This window comes from Populus nigra, chromosome 3 (genome assembly GCF_951802175.1).
Source record: "Populus nigra chromosome 3, ddPopNigr1.1, whole genome shotgun sequence".
NCBI lineage: Eukaryota > Viridiplantae > Streptophyta > Magnoliopsida > Malpighiales > Salicaceae > Populus > Populus nigra.
This window is the reverse complement of record NC_084854.1, coordinates 2,206,059-2,228,547: the sequence shown is the minus strand read 5'-3', so window position 1 is coordinate 2,228,547 and position 22,489 is coordinate 2,206,059. Positions and strand designations below refer to the sequence as shown.

Genomic DNA, 22,489 nt, shown 5'->3' with positions numbered 1-22,489 from the left:
AAATTCCTCAGAAAATACTAATCTCTTTTAAACTTTTTAATTAATTACAAATATGTATATTTTAGCTTGAAAAGTTTAAATTGGACTCTTGATCATTTATAGCATTCCTTTTAGTTTTTATGATTGTTATTAAATTCAATCAAATATTCTAATTAATTTAATAAATTTGTAATTTGTAATATGATTAATCTGATTAAATTTATATGGTGTGAAAAAAATATACTATTATTTTAATAAAAATAATTGAAACTTGATTGCATGATCCATACCCTAATTGATGACACAAGATTTGTTGTAGTTGCAAAAGAAAAAATAACGGTTAGACTTTTACTAAGTAGTAAGAGAGAACAATTAATTAACTAGTTCATGAGAAAGTGCTTCATCATGTCGGCCTGATTACTGTTTGAAATATTGATTGATTTTTAAAATATTTTTTATTTAGAAATATATATATATATATATATATAAAATATTATTAATATTAATACATAAAAATTATTTAAAAACATCAAAAAATTAAATTAATTTAAAACTAAAAAAAATTCAAGAATTTTCAAAAACATTATTAAAACGAATTATATAAAAAACTTTCCAACCAATAATTTTTATTGCATTACACTATATATTTAGAGGGTATTTAAAAGTGTGGTAACAATTATAGTTTAAAGTGTTTTTTACTTATAAATATATTAAAATAATATTTTTTTTATTTTTAAAAAATTATTTTTAATATTAACACATCAAAACAATTTAAAAATATAATTTATTTTTTAAATTCTTAAAAAACACGACTTGAACAACTTCCTCGACCACTTAATTAAACTACTAATTGCTTCATATCTCAGCAATAGAAAGAATCATGCGACAAATTTACAGTCTTATGCTCATCTAGACAAATAATTTGACTTTCATATCTCAGCAATGGAAAGAATCCTGTTTTTGGCTATCTTCTAGTTAGCCTTTTAATATATCGACTTATTCTAAAAAAAAGAAGAAAGAATCCTGTGACAAATATACAGTCTTATATATGCTCATCTAGAAAAAGAATTTAACTGATCAACACGTGATTCTTATTGTTGGTAGATGATGATAAATGCATCGTCTCTCTCTTAACTTTACAATATTGTGGCTACCCTTCTCAGCTACACCCCCCCGAGGAGAGAAAGAGCTATAAATTGGGCAACTGGCATGAAGAGGGGAGCAAGTACTAAGCAAAGTTTATAGTTTCTCTTCCTCAATTAGCTCGTATAACCATGGTACTCATAGCCATAACAATAATAGTCGTCAGCGTACTCAGCAATGAAATAGGCTTTGTTCTTGGAGACATTGGGACTGCTACTTCTTATGAACCGCCATATTTACGTGAGTAAATTCTCCTGTTTTCCCTTTACTATTGTTGTCTACAAGTTTCTTCTTCAAACTTGGTTTTCCTCAATTATGGGTTTATGCTAATCTTTGTGCAGCTACTAAGTGTAATGGGAATAGACAAGATCAATTCCCACCAGGGAACTTGTTTGTTTCTGTGAGTGAAGGTTTGTGGGATAATGGTGCTGCTTGTGGGAGGCGTTACAGGTTGAGGTGCCTAAGTGGAAATAATAAGCCATGCAAGGATGGGACTATTGACGTTAGGGTGGTGGATTTCTGCAGAAAATCACCATGTCCTTCTACTATTCTCTTGTCAAATGATGCCTTTTCTTCTGTATCATACTCTCCATCCGCAAAAATCAACGTTGAATATATCCAGTACGTACTCCTCCCCCTCCTCCTGATCTTATATATGTACTTTCCTTTTCACTCACATCAAAACTGTTCTTGCAGGATATGATGGAACAATTAAGATATATATGTTCCGGAACTGTATCAAGCGCAATCCGACAGATAGAAGCTGAAAATGGCGTTTCTCTAATCTTAGAAGTAGCAGCAGCAGCTTTGTACTCCCATTTCTGATTGTTCCATGCTGTAATATGAATATCTATCTCAGATATATGTCACATATAATTATACTAATAACCATTCTCAAACAAAGATTATAGAGCAAATCAATAGAAATACGCACCCTTCCTCAATATGAACAGCCTCTAAGGCCTGGAAATTAAGACTAAAATATGATTTCCCCTATGCCAGATCCATAAAAGTTGTCTAAGATAAGACTTGAACCATGTCTAAATCACTAGCAGTAACTCTCGTGATTGCATGTTTCTTCGACTTAATGAAGGTAGAAAACGTCATGATCAGGAAACTTTGTAAGTATCTGCTAGCTATTGGACTCTTTCCTTTCTTCTAACAAATTAAAAACCAAAAGCAATGGCTAACCTACAATTAAGGGTTAGCACAAATGATTATAGCTTAGCTCGTGAATTTTTATTTTTTTGGAAATATTATGCATGGGAATTCTTCCCAAGAAAATAAGGTGGACTCCCGTGAATACAAAAGTTCACATGACTTGTCGTTAGGGCAGCCAATCTTGAATAATGGAGATATTAATTAATTCCACAGTTTGTTAATGGTCATCAAAAGAAAAAAAAAACCCTTCAAGCAATGGCTGCTTTCCATCTTCTCCCCTAACATTTCCCATCAAGCACCAGACATGAAACCATGTTGTTAGAATATTTCTAATTAGACCAAACCGTGTAAACACTGTTTTTAATATTGTAGCTAGTACAAAGTCATAACATTGTCAAGAATTAATTTTTTAATAATAATTTTATGATAATGTAAACGATGTTTTATGATATCAGTTAGTACTTCGCAGCTGTCCATAGAATTGTGAGCTCTGCTTTCCACTGACCCACGAGTGGAATATGTTTTGGCACACAGCATGATAACACAGTCAAAACAAAGCAGTGGTGACGATCCTTAAAAGGAATAATCTTAGTTATCCAGAACAAATCCCCACCATAACTTTAATATTGGAAGAACTTATGAGTGCGCACCATCATCTTTGTCATGTTCTCGCATGCTTACTACTTAACTTCAAGGTCTGTTCTTCTGGCTAATGTTAATTTGGCTTTAATTTCAGCATCAATAAAAATATGTCATTCAAACCTTGCCACCCGTCCATAGAGCCATCAAATCTTTGGCTTTATATAGATTGATTATGGGCACCAAGAGGCCCAAGTGACTCTTCAATCTTTAGTTATATCTTATCACGTAATTAGTGGTAGAGTAGATATCACATATTGGTCTAAAACCCTACAAAAAATGTGATTTTAATCATAAAGCATAATGCTTTGGGTAGTGAGATCCATCATTCCCAATTAGCGGTCATTTAAATCAAAGCAAATACATCATCCTAGTGGGGTTGCCCTTCTAGTTAAGGCATGTTAATATGCACAACATCAGCTATATAAAATGCCACACTTTAGTAGCGAGATAAATAAAACATTAACCTGCACGAGGGTTTTAGATCAGTACCATGAATGGTGTGCTGTTGAAAGAATGCCTTAAAAGCTGCAGAAGATCAGGAGGGTTGCTGGGGAGAAGATTAGCCGGAAGATTTCTACTTGACGACCAAGTCTTTGAGAATAAATTATGTTATTATTTTCTTGTTTTGTTATGTAATCAGCAGATTTGATTGTTTTTCTGTTAAACAAAAACTCTATTTAAGAGAATTATGCAATCAATAAAATATTATCTTCTACACAACTTGTCTTTCCTTACGTTTTGTAATTCTGCACAATCTGTTAATTATAGGATTCAACAAGTGCTTTAAGCTGATGTAGAGTGGCGCATGATCCTGAAGCTGGCGCGCAAGTGTTCTTCGGCAACTGAAAATAATAACAACAGTAAAAGTTCAGTAAGAGATTGAGGTAAACAAGCTGTTAAGTGTGAATTAACAAAGAGTTGACAGTGGAATATTGAAGGGCTAGGTTAAGGGTGTCTCAGCTTTTCAACAATAAACAAGTTGAGGGGCCAAAGCAGATTGACTTTGGACAAAAAAACAGGTTAAAAAGCTAAAAGGAAAGGGCACAAATCAGAGATACCAAGCGTGATTTATGGAGCTCGCTTTTAGACCAACCATGGAGAATTTAAGGTCGAATCCCCCCAAAAGAATCCTTTCTAGTTCTAGAAAAACTGACCTCCTTCGGAATCTGCAACCAACCATATCTCTTATTCTATCACCGTTTCTCCTTAACGTATTATAGAATATATAGAATGTATTTATATAAGAAATATTATAGTTATAGTTTTGTGTTGTCATCTTTACCATTACTATTATATATATATATATATATAGAAAATGTTAATTAACCAATAAGTTAAGCTTTCTAATTATTCTCAACTTGGTTTTAGATTTTTCTGTAATCAAAACTCTTCTTCTCTCTCCCTATGAACTCTGCTGTTGTTGCCACCTTCTCCCCCAACCAAACCGGCAGTGCAGCCCAACTGGCCAGCCATTCAAAAGTTGTTGTCGATGGTACTTTCTCCCACCAGCAGCAACCCCAACCTGCAGAGCAGAACCATGGTTCCTTCTCCCATGTTTCTGTCGTCCCTCTTCACATTATAGGGACAACAACTTCTTCTATAGTTGCATTGTCCAACACTCATCAAGTGGTCGCATTGAAGCTTACAAACATCAACTATCTCTATTGGTAAATGCAAATGAAGTCATATCTTCTTGGTCAAGGTGTTTTCTACTTTGTCGATGGCTTAGTGTTGTATCCTCCCTTTTATGTTTCTAATAGTTCTGATGGTTCTTCTTCGACAATCAACCCCTCTTTTCTTTGTTAGAAGCAACAAGATCAATTTATTTTAAGCGCGTTACTCTCCTCTCTCTCTATGGACATCCTGCATTTTGTGGTAGATTGTCAGACTTCTTCTTGTGTTTGGCGCACTCTTGAGAAAACGTTAGCTTCTCCATTGAATTCTCGCATTATGCAACTCCATAGGTCTTTTCAAGATCTTCGACAAAGAAATGGTTTGGTTGTTACATACATGCAGCACGTCAAGTCATTATTTGATGAATTGGTTGTTGTTGGCCGACCCCTTTCTCTTGAAGACTTCAACATCTATATATTTTGTGGTCTTAGTGGCGAGTTTAAAGACTTGATAACTAGTCTCGTGACCAAGGCAAAACCGCTGTTATACGTTGATCTTCATAACCATATTCTTACTCATGAGTTTCTGCATAAGACTTCTTTTCAATCCTTGGCTGCAAATTCACCTCTGCTACCTACACTATCTCTGCTGCCCTCTGCTCACCTTGCCCAACAGCAGCACAACCCCAATTTCAGCCGTAACAAAGGTCGTTCTCGCGGTAACTGGCGCTCCAACAACAAGAAGTACAGTAGCCAGCACATGTCTAATTTTCATAGTTCTCATTCCTTTGCTCCCATGGACTGGAAACAAGGTCATTGGCAGCAGCCTAGACGACCTGTTGCTTGTGTGGGCAGTAGTCTCCTCATTGGTCTTTTGAGCAGAATGTCAAGTGTCAGTTATGCTTCTCCTTAGGCCATAGCCCCATAATGTGCTCAGCTTCGCAGCAGTGATCACCAACCCTCTACCCATCTTGCTGTTGGTATCGTTTTTGCCCCTACTTGGTTCCCGAACGCTAGTGTGAACCAACACGTTACGCTTGATCTTACAACTCTGACTGATTCTGCACCCTATCTGGATAATGATCACTTGCATATTGGTGACGACAATGGTTTTTTAATATCCCATATTAGGCATACCATGTTATGTTCCTCTAAACGCATATTTACATTATCTAATGTTCTCCATGTTCTTCACATAACCAAACCATTGCTATTTGTTCAAAAATTTTGTCGTGATAATAATATTTATTTTAAATTTCATGCTTTTGTATTTTATGTAAAGGATTTCATCATCAAAGCAGTGCTCCTTTCCGGTCAAAGCAATGATAGTTTATATGTTCTCTCTGAGTCTAACGATTCTAATTGGGGTTACATCCATATTGGTGGTGAGTAACACATTAAACTCATATTAAGCCTTCTAATTTTTCTCAATTTAACGAGTTTAATTGCGATTACATCTGCATTATCAAATAAACACTAATATATACTTTACATTTTCAATGTAAAAAGTTTTTTGTGCTAGTGAGATTACCGTATCAATAGAAGGTGTTGTTTACTTTTTATTTTTTCTTAGTATATTATTTTTCCAAATAAATCTCTAATTTTAAAGAAATTTTAGAGTTTATAATTTTCATTCTAGTAATCATGTCGGGGACAAGTAATAAATGTTATGATATATCTGATTTTCCCGGTAGCTTGGAAGTAAAATCATTGTTGGAATAGTGATTTTATAGATTTATCACTCCATATAAAAAAACTTAATGTTTTTTTCACAAGATTCTTTAGTCTTTACTAATTGATTAGGATAATAACTTTTTTTTTTTGTTCTCTCAAAAACTCTACAGCTTCTCTTTACTGTCCCTTATCTTTTCTTCAACAAAAGCTGTTTTTTCGCTCAAGAAATTGCTCTTGAGAATTTTTATTTTGATTATTAAATCCGTTAATTAAATGCAGATGAAAATGAGTTGGTGCAAAAATTTGAACAGATGGAAATTGATCATAATGGATTTGTATGGAAGCATCCGAAGCCAGCAAAAGGGCAATTTGTTAAGCCAAAATGTTCAAACCTGAACATCCATTAATTCATCTTGATCGTTTTAAGATAATATCCACCATGGTTATTTGGTAAACCTCTAATACCATATGCCCTTCAAGTTAACGAGTTATTGAATTTTCAAATCTTCTTTTGTGCAGAATGTAACCATCTGCATTTGTTGGGAAGTATTTGCGTGGAGTTTCCAACTGTAAACTTCAAGTTTCTGATGAAAGAGATTGGCCTATACGAATCATTAGTCATGGCTCTAAGTCATCGAAGGGGTGGATTGCATTCTGCAAGGAAAATGGTTTAAAGGAAGGAGACGTTATTGGTGTGTTTGAGCAGATCGAGGGAAAGAACATTAACGTGCTAAAAGTTACAGTACTATTTCATGCAGATGAAGACGGTGGATCTTCGGATCGACTTCTAGGGCAAAATGAACTGTTCAGACTCTTTTGTTAGTAAATGCTTGCTTATATTTATTTCTCAATAATCCAATTTAAAAAATCAACAAAAGGCTACTAAACCAATGCCTTAGGCTTAACACGATCTGATAGGTGTCGAATGAAACATGTTTTAAGGGGTTTTTCACGTTGTAAACGAGTTTTGGCCTCAATTAAAGGGGAGATACGTTTATGTACCTGTAGATTTTTTGCAGCTGGCACCAATATTTAAGAAACTTTAGCAGATTATGAGCTAGCCACAATATTCAACTAGCTAGGCCTACGTACAGGCATTCGAGGAATAAAACTGTGCTAAACTAGAGGTGGGGATCACAAAATGTAGCGGCCGGCTCATGGTTAGCAGGCATTTTGAAGTGATGCTAACTGAAGGAGAATTGCCAAAATTAACAAACTCAAGCGTAAGCACAATTCTGCAATAATCTTGGCGGATTGGATGCTCCCATGCTCATCAGAGTTTGTTTTTACCTGTGAGCCCTGCATTGTATTACATGCTTACAGTAGTTACTAGAAACCTGGCCGTGCTATGCGTAAAAAATATTAAAAAAATTAAGATTTAAAAATGTTAAGTTTTTTTACAAAGTTGTACCTAAGAGCATTGAGTCTGTTTGCTATACCTAACCCAAAAGTTATATATATAATATTAATAATAATATTAAACTTGCATGACTCAAGTTTAAGTAAGTTTGGTTAAACATCAAACCCGGAACCTTGGATATAGGTCTGACTGCAAGGTCATGTTATAAAAGTGTGATAATTAATTAAAAAAATTTAATATTACAGAATAACATTTTAAAAACAAAAAGATTAATTGAAAAGAAAAAAAACAATAAAGCAAAGCATTATTCCGATGAATAATGTTTTGCAAGAAGGGATACAATAAAATTTCCTTATGAGATCACAATAATTTAATGAACAATAAACAAAACAAATTATAATACGCAAATAAATGAAATTGAAAGAAAAAAATACTTAAGAAAAAGAAAAAAATATGAATTAATTGGTTTAACCCGTCAAACTTGGGATTCGTGTCATAAAATTGGAAGAAAAAAAGGTTGATGCCTTTTAGTTATAGTTAATTACAATATTTAAAGATGAAATTAGAAGAAAAAAACCAATGAAGAAAAAGAAAAAGAAAATTTGAATCAACCGGGTTAACCCGTCAAACCTGGGATTCGTGTCATGAGTGTGATAACTAAATAAAAAATAATAATATTAATAAACTAAATTAAACAAAAAAATATTAATTAAAAAGAAAAAAACAAAGGAAAAAAACTTACAGGAAAAAAAAACTAATGAAGAAAAAGAAAAAAATCTGAATTAACTGGGTTAACTCGGCAAACCTGGGATCCGTGTTATGAAAGTTTGATAACTAAATAGAAAAAAATTTAACATTAACAAACTAAATTTAAAAAAAAAATTAATTAAAAATAAAAAAAAGCAAAAAAAGAAACTACTAAAAAAAAGAGATTAATTTAAAAGAAAAAACAACGAAAAAAAAGCCTACATAAAGAAAAATACTAATGAAGAAAAAGAAAAAAAAATCTGAATTAACTGGGTTAACCTGTCAAACCGGGGATTTGTGTTATGAAAGTTTGATAACTGAATAGGAAAAAAAAATTTATGGGTTAACCCAGAATTAGTTAGGTTAACCAGTCAAATCCAGAATCCATATCATGAAAGTTTGTTAACTAAATAAAAAGAATTAACATTCAAAAAATTAAACAAAAAAATATTCATTAAAAAAAAAATTTAATTTTTTTTTTACTGCAGACTGCATTTTATGCAATCCACATTAAAAAAAAAACTGAGCCCTGCAAATTTGGGCATGAGAGAAGAGGCAACAGGGTTTTAAAAAATAAAAATTATATCAAAGTAATCAAATGTCTAATCTCAACAAACAAGCCCCTACTTCCTTGGTGAATAGAGCTAACCTAACCACATCGCAAGTGGGGTGTGCATCTAATGCACAATGATGGCACACCCCACTAACCGAAGAAGGAAATGGCGCACCGCACACTCCTAAAATGTAACTATGATCAATCAAGTTCAAGCTAGTAGATTCCAGCCCAATCCCTCCAAAGAGCAATCAGTCACACCAGCCATATCTACTCACGGACTGATCCCCTCAATGCCTAGTGACTGGCGCATCCCAACGCAAAACTGCAACAAACAAAACCGAGTTGAAGCTTTGATCAAGCTATAAGTGCAGAGAAGAAAGCCAATAAGGACACCAAATCACATGAGAAGAAAGGTGATAATAAGAAAATCATAACAAAAAATATTGCTTAAATCAACAGTAGATTCACTCCTATGTTATAGTATTTTCTGAGCCCTTGTAGGTTTTTTTTTTTAATATATAGGACTACCATTTTCTTCCCAGCTGGTACCAAACATTTTCAAGGGGTCAATCACACTGGTCGGCACATCACACCATCATTTTTAGGCATGGTAATGGAACCCACACAGAGGACAATTCCTCGAGTATTACCGATCAATAATGCCCCGATCAGTGGTGGTGGGTGCCCGTTAGTCTAATAATACCTAGAGAGAGATGAATAAAGCTTCTTTTTTTATGATGAAAAAAAATAATCAACTTGTCCCTTCTAATCCTGAGGATTGGAATGTTCCCAAAGTTTCACGTTCGCCCCATATCTGCAATGAGTACTAGAGGCAAGGGGACAATTACAATAATAATAATAAAAACTAAATCGAAAGTCCGTGCATCTACTCACATTTCATTATTTACTTGTAATTAATCATTATTTTGATTTTTTTCACAAAAAAAAAATAATAATAACTATAGTATTGCGGTATTTTCAGTTTTTACACATGATTCATTGATTTTACCAGATTAAACATAGTTGAATAATTCAATTATTTTTTTAAAATTGACATCTAAAAGTTTTTTAGTGGTAAAATAACTCAATTACTCTTTGAGTTTTTTCATCATTTTATTAAGGTTTTATTTGTTATTATCTAGTTGAGTAAGTACAAGTTGGCCAAAAATTTTATTTTCTTCCTGCTGGGGAGGTGCATGCCAGTGACAGAACTATTTTTTATTGGTGAGTCTTTTTTTTTACTCCCTTTTTTCCCTTTAAATTTATACTGACCATTCATAATTTTTCTTGTTTTTCTGCTCATAAAAAAAATAATACAAACCCAAAACGTATCACAGTCCACGTCTAGTTTAATCTAAAACGCTTTAATTCATGTAACAAAGGAGCCTTTTTCATATAAAGGTGCTCATTTGACCATATCAATAGAATGCAGGACCGCCCGGTCTTTTTTATTTTTATTTTTTTTTGAAGTTCATGGCTATTGTTACATTGTAGATGGAGCAAGGAGTGAGACACCGCTGAGGCGAGTCAACAATTCTCTTACTACAGTAACTTTAGAACTGTAACCTTACAAGATAAATAGTCAGTGCTTATTCCTTAATAACAAATAATCAAATGAATTGGAGATAGGAGGTACAGACGCCATTATTACAATATCACATCTATTTGTGTTGGAAGGGCTAATTTATTGCAAGTACGCTTAATTATTTCTCAAGATGAAGCTCGAGCTTGCAGGTTGCTTGAAAGAATATTTCCAAATCCTTGGTGTTGCTTCTGGAAATGAGGATGAAGACTACGAACTCCTTCCAAGTACAGCGGTGTCTGCATTTCGATCAAACGAGAAGCCTGCATAGGCAGTTTGTCTTTTTACATGATATCCACTTACTTATATAGCAAATCATCATCAATTGCCACAACCTAAATAGTTATAATATTATAGACCCCAAATGATATGATCTCTGATCATTTTTCGTAAATAAAGGACATGGTATCTGAAAACAGCAGTAAGATGAACGAGTGGCTTGCAGACACCATTCAATTTAATCCTGGCTTCTCTAAACATCATGTATGCAAGCTGATAGACGAATTAGATCATGAGCTAATGATAACTGCAATACAGTGAGGCTGTGAATTTCAAACTCATGCCCTGCCTGCTATGATAGTATTATGTTCAATTTTCAGGTAAGATTTCACATCTATGAGCAAAAAGCTAGCAACCCTGCATGCATTCAGAGTACACGAAATGTTGCGCTCAAGATAACCTACCCGCTATGTTTCATTTTTGCAAGTCTCATTGAGTTTTCAATTTCCATTTTATTTGGATCAATTTGGACCCCATTACCCAGCAGCTTGCTCATGCTACCCATCAGCAATATAGGAACGAGGCAACTATTGGTATTTTCTGGCATGTGGAAGGGCTCATTAAGTTTCCCAACTTTTATATTCTAATGATTCATCTCCAAGCATACCTATTATTTCAACTCATAGATTTATATATCTACTAACAGTGTTTCTTTATGCAGAGAGAGGATGGGAGCATGACAAAGTGGAACACAACTTACTGCTCTGCGGAAGGCAAACATCTCTTCTTGTCCAGAAAGCATAGAAACTATCCCAGATGGTACACCTCCCGAGCCTACATTGCCTTTAGCTAAAACATTTGTGCGAAGTTTGCCACCTTCTGTCTCTGTTTCAAATTGGAAACTGGAAGCCATAAAAGTAACTTGCTCATATAATCATGAAGACATCTTAATTAATAATACTTCTTGTTATGAAGTCAACTGAACATTAATCAATAGAGGTTGGTGGCCGGGGTTGATACAAGCATGGTATCATATTTTCACCATTTCTCAAGGAAGGAAATAAATCAATGAACGTCACAAACAACCCTGTACCTGGTGACCACCAAAGGGCAATTCAATGCCATGAATTGATTCTCATTCCATTTCATGTTTCAAATAACACAAAATTCCATAATGTTGGCATATGTTGCGTGTTGCTTTTGATTTGTTTTTTTTCCGTGTGTCATTACAGTCCCTTTCATTACCTAGTCCTCTTCTATGATATAGTGTTGATTTTCAGTCAAGCTGTGCATCACTTTTAATTTCCAGTTTAGCAATATGCCCTCCAAATATAATGTACTTCCAGTATTGTATAAAGAATAAACCCCATCACCAATTTCAATAATATGGACTCCACATGATGTTATGAGGTGAATCTCACTTCCATATATGGAGTTCAGAGGAGTCTTTTTGATACTCAGTAAGAACAAACATATAAAAGCATCAAAATATTCTCTTGAAATTCTACAGCAGAACTCTTTTTAGCCACGGATAGTGGCAAGTGGCAACCATGTTGCACCTGAAACTTATTGTAAATAAAAAAAAATCAGGGGACTTCAATCAATTTGTCAACAATTTTTGCACCATCACAGCCTCCATGAAAAAATTTCAAGAAATCACATCAACAGCTTTTTGTGTGACAAGCAAAAATATAGTACTATATTGTCAAAGATACTGCTAACATGTGTAATTCATAAGGTACATATAAAATAGGTGCAGTAGGTTTAGAACTTTCAAAATATCCATAATCCATAACTAATATAAAAGCACAAACTCTGGATCAAAACATTTGATTCGACTAAATTACCCTTGATATTTTATTAACTTTATGATTAAAATAGGAATTTTAATACCTATTTTTCTTCCTTTCTAATAGTAAAGCTAATTATTAGTAGTTGTATTAAATTTTCTTTTTCTGTAAAAAGTTAATTATTAGTAGTTTTATTCAACCCATCTCTAATTAAGAAAGAGACTGAGACAATAATATATATAATTTCTAAAAAATAGTTAATCCCATTTTTCTATTTTCTGCCTATTTTAAACTCTTGAAAAATATTTTCACTCTTAGAATTAGTTTTAACATTTTTATCACTTTTATTGATACACATGCAACGCATATGCTAGAAATACTAGTAAAAAGAAAAGAAAAACTACCTTTCTAAGTCAAAAGGTGTACCCTCTTCAGTTCCTTGAAACAAGTCATCAATAGAAGAAGCTGCAAAACAAAATAGGCAGCAATGATGATTGTACAACTCATCAATGAGAGTGATAAATCTGCGTGCCTGAAAAGAAAAGTTAAAATTTGTTATTAATGATGATAAAAACGGAAGAACAGATGAGATATTGCACCATTGTAATCTTATATGATTGTGCAGTTCAATAAAAAAAATCCCATCTCTGCAACACAGCATTAGATTTCGGGATCCCGTAATAACAGTACATATTTTGTATGAAACCATGCATATTTTATGGTTTTATGTACATGATTCAGCAAAGGTGGAAGGAAGCGTGAACATTAAACCAAATAGCTACAATTCCAGTAAAGGTTAAATGTTTTCAAGAAACAAAATATGTCTAAATCTCTCTCTCTCTCTTAATAATCCAAATTTGAATCAAATATTAACCACGTAAAAATTAAAGCAGTATATCTGTATTACTTGACCACGTACAAAGCCTTTGCTAGGTCTTGCCTTATCATCAAACATGTTTGGCATCGTATTGAATTATACGAGTCTTATATGCACTTCAAACACAATGTTTACATCTTGTGTTGAAAATTAACAGTGGTACCTTGTCACGGTTTTCCATGCTCATCAATGGAATATCAGAAATGAAGACAGTGTGATAATTTTTTGCTAGTGCAATATAATCTGCTGCACCTACCTGCATGTAATCAGGCAGCAAGGTATGTGACCAACAAAAGGGTGAAAAGTAACAATAAGAAATAGAGAACCAATCACCAATGATCTCAAACCAGAAGAGGCATGTAACATCTTGGCTGTCTTTCCATCATACAAGATTGACATTAGAAAAGGACATAGAGTTTTAAGAACTAAATTGACATTGATGAGCAGCAAGAAAATAGTTAATCAGTTGATAGCTTCACAAGGGAATTTCAAAGAAAACCTATTTGTCTTTCAGATGTTTTTAAATCATGGCTATGTTTCCTTTTTGAGAACCTCTGTAACATTTGGGCATGCCTAACTCTCTTGCATGAAGGAAATAAATCTCTTGAGTATCATGATAAGATGGTTTCAAATTTTTGAGGAACTCTTTTGCTTTTCATTTTTCATTCATTATAATTCCTGGTGTTCTTCTTCCAGCTCAGTTGTTGGCTCGTTACATCAATTTGCAAATGTCAATGCCTCACTGAACTCATATCAAGCAACATGAGGGGGAGAGGGGTGCACTGAGTATAAATGGCAAGTTCCATACCATCCGGCCACATAGATACTCAAACGTGAACTTTGCCACTCCATTACAGCTTTCAGGAACATCCAACACTCTGGTTTCAAAACAAAATCGCAACATTAAATTACATAAGAGCAGTGGATAGATGAATACAGCATATTTGGGAAGTACCTCCCAAACATAACTGGGATAGTCTCAGAGGTGATTTGTCCTCCCAACTGATTTGTGACCTGACACCACATTTTCTCAAACTCCTTCAGAGCGCTGCTCTCCAAAGGCCAGAAGTAGTTAACCTGCATCATGCATCTATAATTTCAACCACTGGTTACATAAAAAAGCTGAAAAACAGACAGACAATTTCTACTGAACTTTTCATTTCAAAGTATTTTCCATAAGAGACCATCATTGATATTGTAACCTGAACTAGTATATGTACAAAAGATACTGAAAAGAGTCATTGAGCTACTAAGGAAAGACCATTCATTTATTGCGAAGGGGAATGTGGTCCTAAAAAGTGATGAACAGCCATAGATGAAGTACAAAAAATGTGGGAGCTTAAACTCATATGATGAGAAGAAAACCAAAATATATAATAAATCAGAGGGTGATGGAAAACCAGGATTCACCTAGCTAACCACAGGCTTCATTAAGCACTTGGTCTTCTTGAACATGGCAGAACAAGTGAACAAGTAGAGGGGGAAAGTGATATTTGTGGTAATTAATGAAACTTCCTAGTTAGAAGACAGGTATCTGGTATTTTCTATGTTTCTATTTTAGAATTCAAAGAATGTCCAATGGATTATTTGATGAAGCAGATCTAGATGACAGATAAATTAGGACTAAATAATCATCGGAGCAATTAGAATTAGAACTGATTATCATCTTACCTGGTCATTAGATCTTTGTGCTATGAAACGGCGATAATCAATCTCACTTCCAATCAGAATTATCTCACAGTGCTCCTCCAGCTTTGAAACCAATTTTTGAAAGATATCTCGCTGCATGCCATCCTAAGAAGCAACAGGTGCAGATAAAGTTAGACCATGGTGAACAAAATTTCCAATGCTTTAAAACAGTATTTGATTTTTGTATAAAAGTTTGGAAAAAATCACAGGAAGATCTCACAATAAAAAGAAGATTCCAGCTGCAATCCAAAAATATGTCAGGTAATCATTATTAAGCTACATAAACCTTAAGAGGTTCCCATCCAGGACAACAAAATTTAGAGGAATGAATATGCAGAAAGGAAAGGAAGTAAGAAAAAAAACCTGATTTAATTCCCTCGGTGCTCGATTACTGGTTGCCACAAGAACTGTTCCAGTAGTCAGCAATCTGCTTAGAATTCCGGATAAGGCCACAATAGCAAATACATCAACAGTCTGTAATATCAAAGCAGAAATTTTCATTCATAAAATGAGTTGCAAATTCAATCAGCCATTTTGTTTGTAACAGCTTCTCACGGAAGATAAATACCAACTTTCATTACTCCCATATTGGACTTGTTGCTAAAATCTAGATAAGCAATCCAAGTAGAAATTTGAAGAAAGTTAACCACAGACTGCCGGAACATTCTACAAGATGCAACAAGATTCTCAACCTATGCCATACCAAAAATTGATTCAATCTAGATATGGCAGCTAAAAAATAAGTTCATAATGATAGGATAGAAGGATGAAAGCATCAACACTTTATGACTGACAAGGAAATATAAATTATTATTTTAATACATTTCTCAGATTACCTGTATTTCATCAAAGCAAAGAATGCTAGCCCCTCTTTCATCTGCTTGCTGGTCCATGAGAAACTCATCTGCTACAGCAAGAAGAATGTTTTTCATCTGCACATCTTGTTTATATCTCTCTTCAGCAACTAACCACTCCTTGACTTTCATATCAAAGGGCAGATTTGTAATCCAACTAGATATGTTTGACTGCAAAGATTTTCCCTCTACTTGATTCTTCCAAATCTTATGCATACGTGCATTTATATTTAGCATAGCCTGCCAAAAAAAAAGCACAGTACAATAAAACTTTTCTTTCCACAGAGTAGCATTAATGAACAGCTCATAAAAATAACAGTAATTAGTCTCCCATTAAACATACAATACATCCAAAAGCTTTAAGGAAAATCACAGGCTTATTATTGATATCTGAACAAAGTGAAAATCTAACACATTAAACTCTCTAAGCTCTCCTTTTCGCTCTCTATCCCAATACACAAGTGATCATAAGAAATTTCACAACATCATGAAAGCAAAACAAGAAAATCACCTCATGAAAGTGAAACCTTATTCGATGTTTCACCATTCCTTCAGTCGCACTATAAAACATGTCCATCAGCATCGTCTTCCCTGTACCAAAGAAATCATCTTCTTAAGTTTATTGCATTCATACGAACAAACAAACAAACAAACTACACGCACATACTACTTCAAACTCCCAACACAAAACCAGATGAATAACCTTAGCAGCAACATACCACTTCCAACATTGCCGTAAATGTACAATCCTTTCGGAGCTGGAGGAACAATCGGCCTCCGACCAACAAGTGAATCCAATTTCCTCTCTCTATTTAAGTATGAAACCCACCTACCCACTCCAGGTTCTATTTCTGCTCCCTTTTTCCTAATTCAAAACGTATTCCATTACAAAAATTCACAGAATTTACTAAAACAAATTATCCAAAAATTCTATTCCTCTAAACATCACAGAATTTACAGAAAAATATTTTAAAAAATCCGAAAATTCAATTCCTCTAAAAATAACAGAATTTGCTGAAAAAATAATGAAAAATTTTCCAAAAATTCTATTCCTCCAAAAATAACAGAATTTACTGGAAAAAAATTCCTCACCCGAAAATAGCAAATTTTTCCAAAATTCGATTCCTCTGCTTGTTCACCGACGTCCAGATTCCTCCTCCGCCAGTTTCTTGCTTCTCCTTCGCTTCTTTGACCAAAAGCTTCAGCCTCTCCTCCTCCCTCTTCTCCTCCCATTCCGTCAACTTTACGTAATAATCCTCCATATCTTTCTCGTATTGCTGTAATCTAGAAAGCAATTTCTCTAATTCAAAAGCTACTCTTTCCTGGTACGGATCATGCTGTACCTTCCCTTGCTCAACCAAATTCTTGTAATTCTCCAATAGACTAGGAGGAGAATTAGAGTGAAAGCGAAGGGCAATCAAGAAAATTTTGTTTGATATTGTTGGTTTTTTAACAAACCCTAGGGATTTTAGTGAAGAAATTCCTCTCCTCATTTTCTTCTAGCGATTAATTTTAACCAAATTTTGATTTGATTTCTGTGTGAAGGGAGTGGGAAAGATGTGTACAGCGGTGATGGAGAAGGGGAAGGAGAAGGAGGTGGTGACGTGGATGTTAAAAAGGCTAGACACGTGGATGAAATATGGTGGTTGTCTTTTTAGTATATTACATCTTAGTCCCTGTTGATTTACAAAATGTTCAATTTTATCTCTGTAGAACATTTGTACAATGTCAACCTCGAGTTTCCAAGAAGTTCTAATGTGGTATGTTTTCGTTAAATAACAAATGGAAACCAAGACAAACCACTTGTTGATTTTGATTTTTGATGAGTTTTTATTTAAGGGTTTTTGAGATTAAATTGTTCAGGTATTTTTATGATTATTTACTAATTAAAATCTAATAAAAAATCATCCAATGAAGCATAGTTTTTAAACTCAACTTGGTCTAAGGACCGAGTTTCAAGTTTTGATCAGGTCACCGGGTTTTGATCAAGTCGCTCGAATCAATTTTTTTTAATCAAAATGACGTTGTTTTAGTAAAAAAAAATCAACGAGTTGCAACCAGGTTTTTGACCGGGTCTGGTCAGGTCAACCGGGTCACCGAATCAACCCGCCGAGTCACACAGGGTTTTTTCTTCCCCTATTTTTTCTTCAAACCGGTTCAGTTCCAGCCCCGAGTTGACCGGGTCCTGAGTCAATTCACGGGGTCGGGTTTTAAAACTATACAATGAAAAATTAAAGCAAAAACAAAAAAAAAATCAAAACATGTATATATGTAATATATTTTTATATTATAAATGCATATTGAATTTAGTTTTTAATTATTCTTGATTTTTTTAAAATATATATATATATATATATATATATATATATCATGTCATATAAATGTGTCATATTTTATAAAAGAGTGTTTAGTTAAAAGTAGAAAAGGTATTAAATCAAATGCGGTTCTTTTCTCTTATACCATTATAGTAATAAAGAATTTTTTTGCTTCGGTTTTTTATTTATTTTTCTTTGGATGCAATCCTCTTATATTTATCTTAAATATCTATGAGACTATGAATTTCACTTTGTATTCATTCTTCATCAATAATATCTAAGAAAAATAATTTATAAAAAAATATATATATTAAGAGTCATGGGTTACTTTTAGCCTTCCTCTCCTCGTTGGGTAATGGGGCTCATTTTATATTATAAGTTTTGGGTTAAATTTCTCTTTACAATATATTTATTTTTCACTTACCATTTCTAGTTTCTCTTTACAATATATATATATCTTCAACGATGCTAGTTATTTTTTATAAATTATCTTTATATTTAAATTAAGATATATAATTATTTATTTATATAATAGTTATAATAGTTTTTAAATCCAAACTGGAACAAGTTTCGAGTCATGAATCAGATGAATTAACCCGAATCAATTTAATTTTATTATTTTATATAAAAAATATATCATTTAAAATAATAAAAAGAAAAAAACTATTGAATTTTGATTGAGTTTTTCTCAAGCTGTCTCGGACACAAGTTAACTAAAATTTTTGATCAAGTCATACCAAGTCAATTTTCTTTTTATTTTTATTGATATTCTACTCGGTCTAGGCTGGTCAAGTATCAACCTGTAAAGTCAGACCGGTTTTTGAAATTATGTTTGTTATATTTTATTTTTAATTTGTATTTTTAATATTTTATCTTTTAAAAATAAAATATTAAAAACCTCATATGCCAATTAAATATGAAATATGAAATATGAAATAAATCCTCTGTATTTTTTTAATTTTTTGTGGATACGATGACATTTATAAGGGTTGAGGGGGGGAAACTTGAAAAGGCAAGAGGAAAAACATAAAAGCAAAAGTCATCATTAGAAAATTTAATCTGTGGGGTCAAAATAAAATATTTTATAGTTTACAAGGACTAAAATAAAGTTTGCCCCAACTATAAAAAACCTTTGAAGCAAATTAATACTTTCAAATGCAAATCTAAACCGCCAAAACCGAGCTGCTAATCCACACAACCACCAGCACCCCCACCCACCACCCACCACGGCGGCCGGAAACACAAGAGCGGCGGAGCAGAGCTGTCTGGCTCTACTTCAAGCCTGCAACACGTTCTCAAAACTAACCCAGATACACACTCACATTCTCAAATCAGGTCTCCAAAACAACCCATTAGTCCTCACCAAATTCACTGCCACATCCTCTGATCTTGAAGTCATTAACTATGCTACTTCCTTCCTGTTCTCACCGGAATCCGATACCCGTTTGTATGATACATTTTTATACAATACTATCACCAGGGCTTATGCCCAAACTAATAATTTAAAGGCAAAAGCTATTGATGTGTATAAGCTCATGCTTGAAAGAAAAAAATTGCCCAATAAATTTACTTACCCTTTTGTTCTTAAGGCTTGTGCAGGTATCGGGGACTTGAATTTGGGGAAGTCGGTTCATGGAGCAGTGATGAAATTTGGGTTTGGTGATGAAGTTAACGTGCAGAATACTTTGGTGCATATGTACTGTTGTTGTAGAGGTGGGGAAGGAGGGATTGAGTTTGCACGGAAGGTGTTTGATGAGATGTATAAGTCGGATTCTGTTTCTTGGAGTGCAATGATTGGTGGGTACGTGCGAGTGGGGAGGTCTAGCGATGCCATTAATTTGTTTAGGGAAATGCAAATCAAGGGGGTTTGTCCTGATGAGATTACTATGGTTTCGGTTTTGAGTGCGTGTACAGGTTTAGGTGCGCTCGAGTTAGGGAAGTGGGTGGAGTCTTATGTTGAGAAGGAGAGGGTACAGAAGAATGTTGAGCTTAGCAATGCGTTGATTGATATGTTTGCAAAGTGTGGTGATGTTGATAAAGCAATAAACTTGTTTAGGAGTATGAGAGAGAGGAACATTGTTTCGTGGACTTCAGTAATTGGTGGTTTAGCAATGCACGGTCGTGGTGTAGAGGCCGTTGCTGTGTTCGAGGAGATGGTAAGAAGTGGAGTGACCCCAGATGATGTTGTGTTTATCGGACTGCTCTCTGCTTGTAGTCATTCCGGGTTAGTTGATAAAGGGAAAAGATATTTTGATTCAATGAGAAAGGATTTTGGCATTGTACCTAAGATTGAACACTATGGATGCATGGTAGATATGTTATGCAGGGCAGGACTGGTAAAAGAAGCACTGAAGTTTGTTCAAGAAATGCCTATTGATCCTAACCCTGTTGTTTGGCGTACTCTGATTAATGCTTGTCGTGCTCATGGTGAGCTCAAGCTTGGAGAGAAAATTACCAGACAGCTAATCAGAAACGAGCCCATGCATGAATCCAATTATGTGTTACTGTCCAACATCTATGCAAAAATGTCCGATTGGGAAAAGAAAACCAGGATTAGAGAGGCTATGGACATGAAAGGGATGAAGAAGATCCCTGGGAGCACTATGATTGAGTTGGACAACGAAATTTATGAATTTGTGGCTGGAGATAAATCACATGCGCAGTCGAAAGAAATATATGAGATGGTGGATGAGATGGGGAAGGAGATGAAGAGGGCTGGATATATTCCAACCACTACAGAGGTGTTGCTTGATATCGATGATGAGGATAAGGAAGATACTTTAAATAGGCATAGTGAAAAGCTGGCTATTGCTTTTGCCCTTCTGAATACGCCACCTGGAACTCTTATTCGGATTGTGAAGAACTTGCGAGTTTGTGATGATTGCCACTCCGCTACCAAGTTTATCTCTAAGATTTATAACCGAGAAATAGTAGTGAGAGATCGAAACCGGTTTCATCATTTTAAGAATGGTCTGTGCTCATGTAGAGATTTCTGGTGACGATCTGGGCTCAGAGGTTCGTGATTATTGATGGTTGGCTAATCTCACAACAATTTTGGAACATTCTAACATGCAATCATTCTGTCTCGTTGCCATTTGCTGGATCACACACCTGGTACAAAAAATGACCCAGCAAGATATTTGAACAAATTCTGTGGAACACTTGATAAGATTGTTTGGACCAAAACCTGATCCATTTTGATATTCCATGATAACAGTCAAGGGACCATAACAACCAGGTGTGGGAGGTGCTTATGATTTGCAGTATCAGGATGAAAATGCTGCTGGCATGAGTTCATCATTTTGCAGTCATGTTTCTGCATTCTTCTCATTGTAACTTCCAGATTGGGGTTTGGTTTAGACAGGGAAAAAAGATTGTAGTCGTTAAAAACGTACCTTTGTTGTGAATGCCATTTATGTATAATTCAGAGAATAATCAAACAGAATTGATTTTTTATTCCGTAGTATGCACAGAAAAAGGTCTTGATTCTCATTTATTTATTAGCTTTTCTTGGAGCCATCTTCAAAGACAGATAGGGTTATTTATATCAGAGTAATACTTTAATTTTCTAGAAATTAGAGTCGGAGGATAAAGAAAAATTGAATCTTCTTGTTTAAATGTAATATTTTTTCATACGGAAAATTGAAAGATACATTTTAAAGTTTTTTCATTTTTTTTAATAAATTTTCCAATGTTTTCCAAATGAAAAAAAAAAGAGCAACACAAGTTTTTCTTTTATATACAAGCATTTTTAGCAATGCAGAATATTAAAGTTAATTTTTATATATATTTTGCTAGTGCCATATATTTAATTTTTATTATACATTCAATATAAAGATTTTTTTTAGAGTTCACAGTATATAGTTTCAAGATGATTCTTAATTTGAATGAAATAAAATTAATATTCTACTATTAGATTATTATGAATACAAAATATCAAGGTGATTATTATAAATTGTGGTTGTGATTTTTATAAAAAAAAATAGTTGTAATTTTGATGTATTTTTTTTGAGTGAAAAAAACCATATCAAGAACACATTTTTTCAATTTTTTATTAGAAAAAAAATAAAAATGAAAATGAAAAAAAAAATGATGAAGCTTTGTGTGAGTAAAGAGACCTATAATTATATATCGTTTCTTGGTTTGTCATTCTTGGTGATAATGCTCAGGACAAAGATTTACTCCCACTACAAAATTACCAGTACTTTTAAGGCAATGATCTCCACTTATCATGAGCATTTGTGTTTGTGGGGTCTCTCAAAGAAAGCAAAGTTTAGAGAAGAAAATA

The 22,489-nt window shown here is 33.9% G+C and overlaps 3 protein-coding genes across 3 annotated transcripts; 2 read left to right on the top strand and 1 right to left on the bottom strand.

The window, feature by feature from the left end:
• Positions 1-1,102: 1,102 nt before the first annotated feature.
• On the top strand, positions 1,103-2,010 carry LOC133687831 (EG45-like domain containing protein 2). The gene is made up of 3 exons (XM_062107164.1): positions 1,103-1,362; positions 1,464-1,743; positions 1,819-2,010. Exons 1-3 carry the CDS (start codon positions 1,254-1,256, stop codon positions 1,823-1,825), a joined length of 396 nt encoding a protein of 131 aa, XP_061963148.1. The 5' UTR covers positions 1,103-1,253; the 3' UTR covers positions 1,826-2,010.
• Positions 2,011-10,393: 8,383 nt separating this feature from the next.
• Positions 10,394-17,459, bottom strand: LOC133690147 (uncharacterized). Its single transcript, XM_062110358.1, has 12 exons — positions 16,979-17,459; positions 16,606-16,751; positions 16,398-16,477; positions 15,869-16,126; positions 15,396-15,506; positions 15,015-15,137; positions 14,299-14,420; positions 14,152-14,221; positions 13,507-13,599; positions 12,871-12,998; positions 11,437-11,578; positions 10,394-10,720 (listed from the first exon to the last, which is right to left on the bottom strand). Exons 1-12 carry the CDS (start codon positions 17,377-17,379, stop codon positions 10,586-10,588), a joined length of 1,809 nt encoding a protein of 602 aa, XP_061966342.1. The 5' UTR covers positions 17,380-17,459; the 3' UTR covers positions 10,394-10,585.
• Positions 17,444-21,660, top strand: LOC133688279 (pentatricopeptide repeat-containing protein At4g21065-like). Its single transcript, XM_062107707.1, has 2 exons — positions 17,444-17,505; positions 19,340-21,660. Exons 1-2 carry the CDS (start codon positions 17,444-17,446, stop codon positions 21,198-21,200), a joined length of 1,923 nt encoding a protein of 640 aa, XP_061963691.1. The 3' UTR covers positions 21,201-21,660.
• The last annotated feature ends 829 nt before the right edge of the window (positions 21,661-22,489 follow it).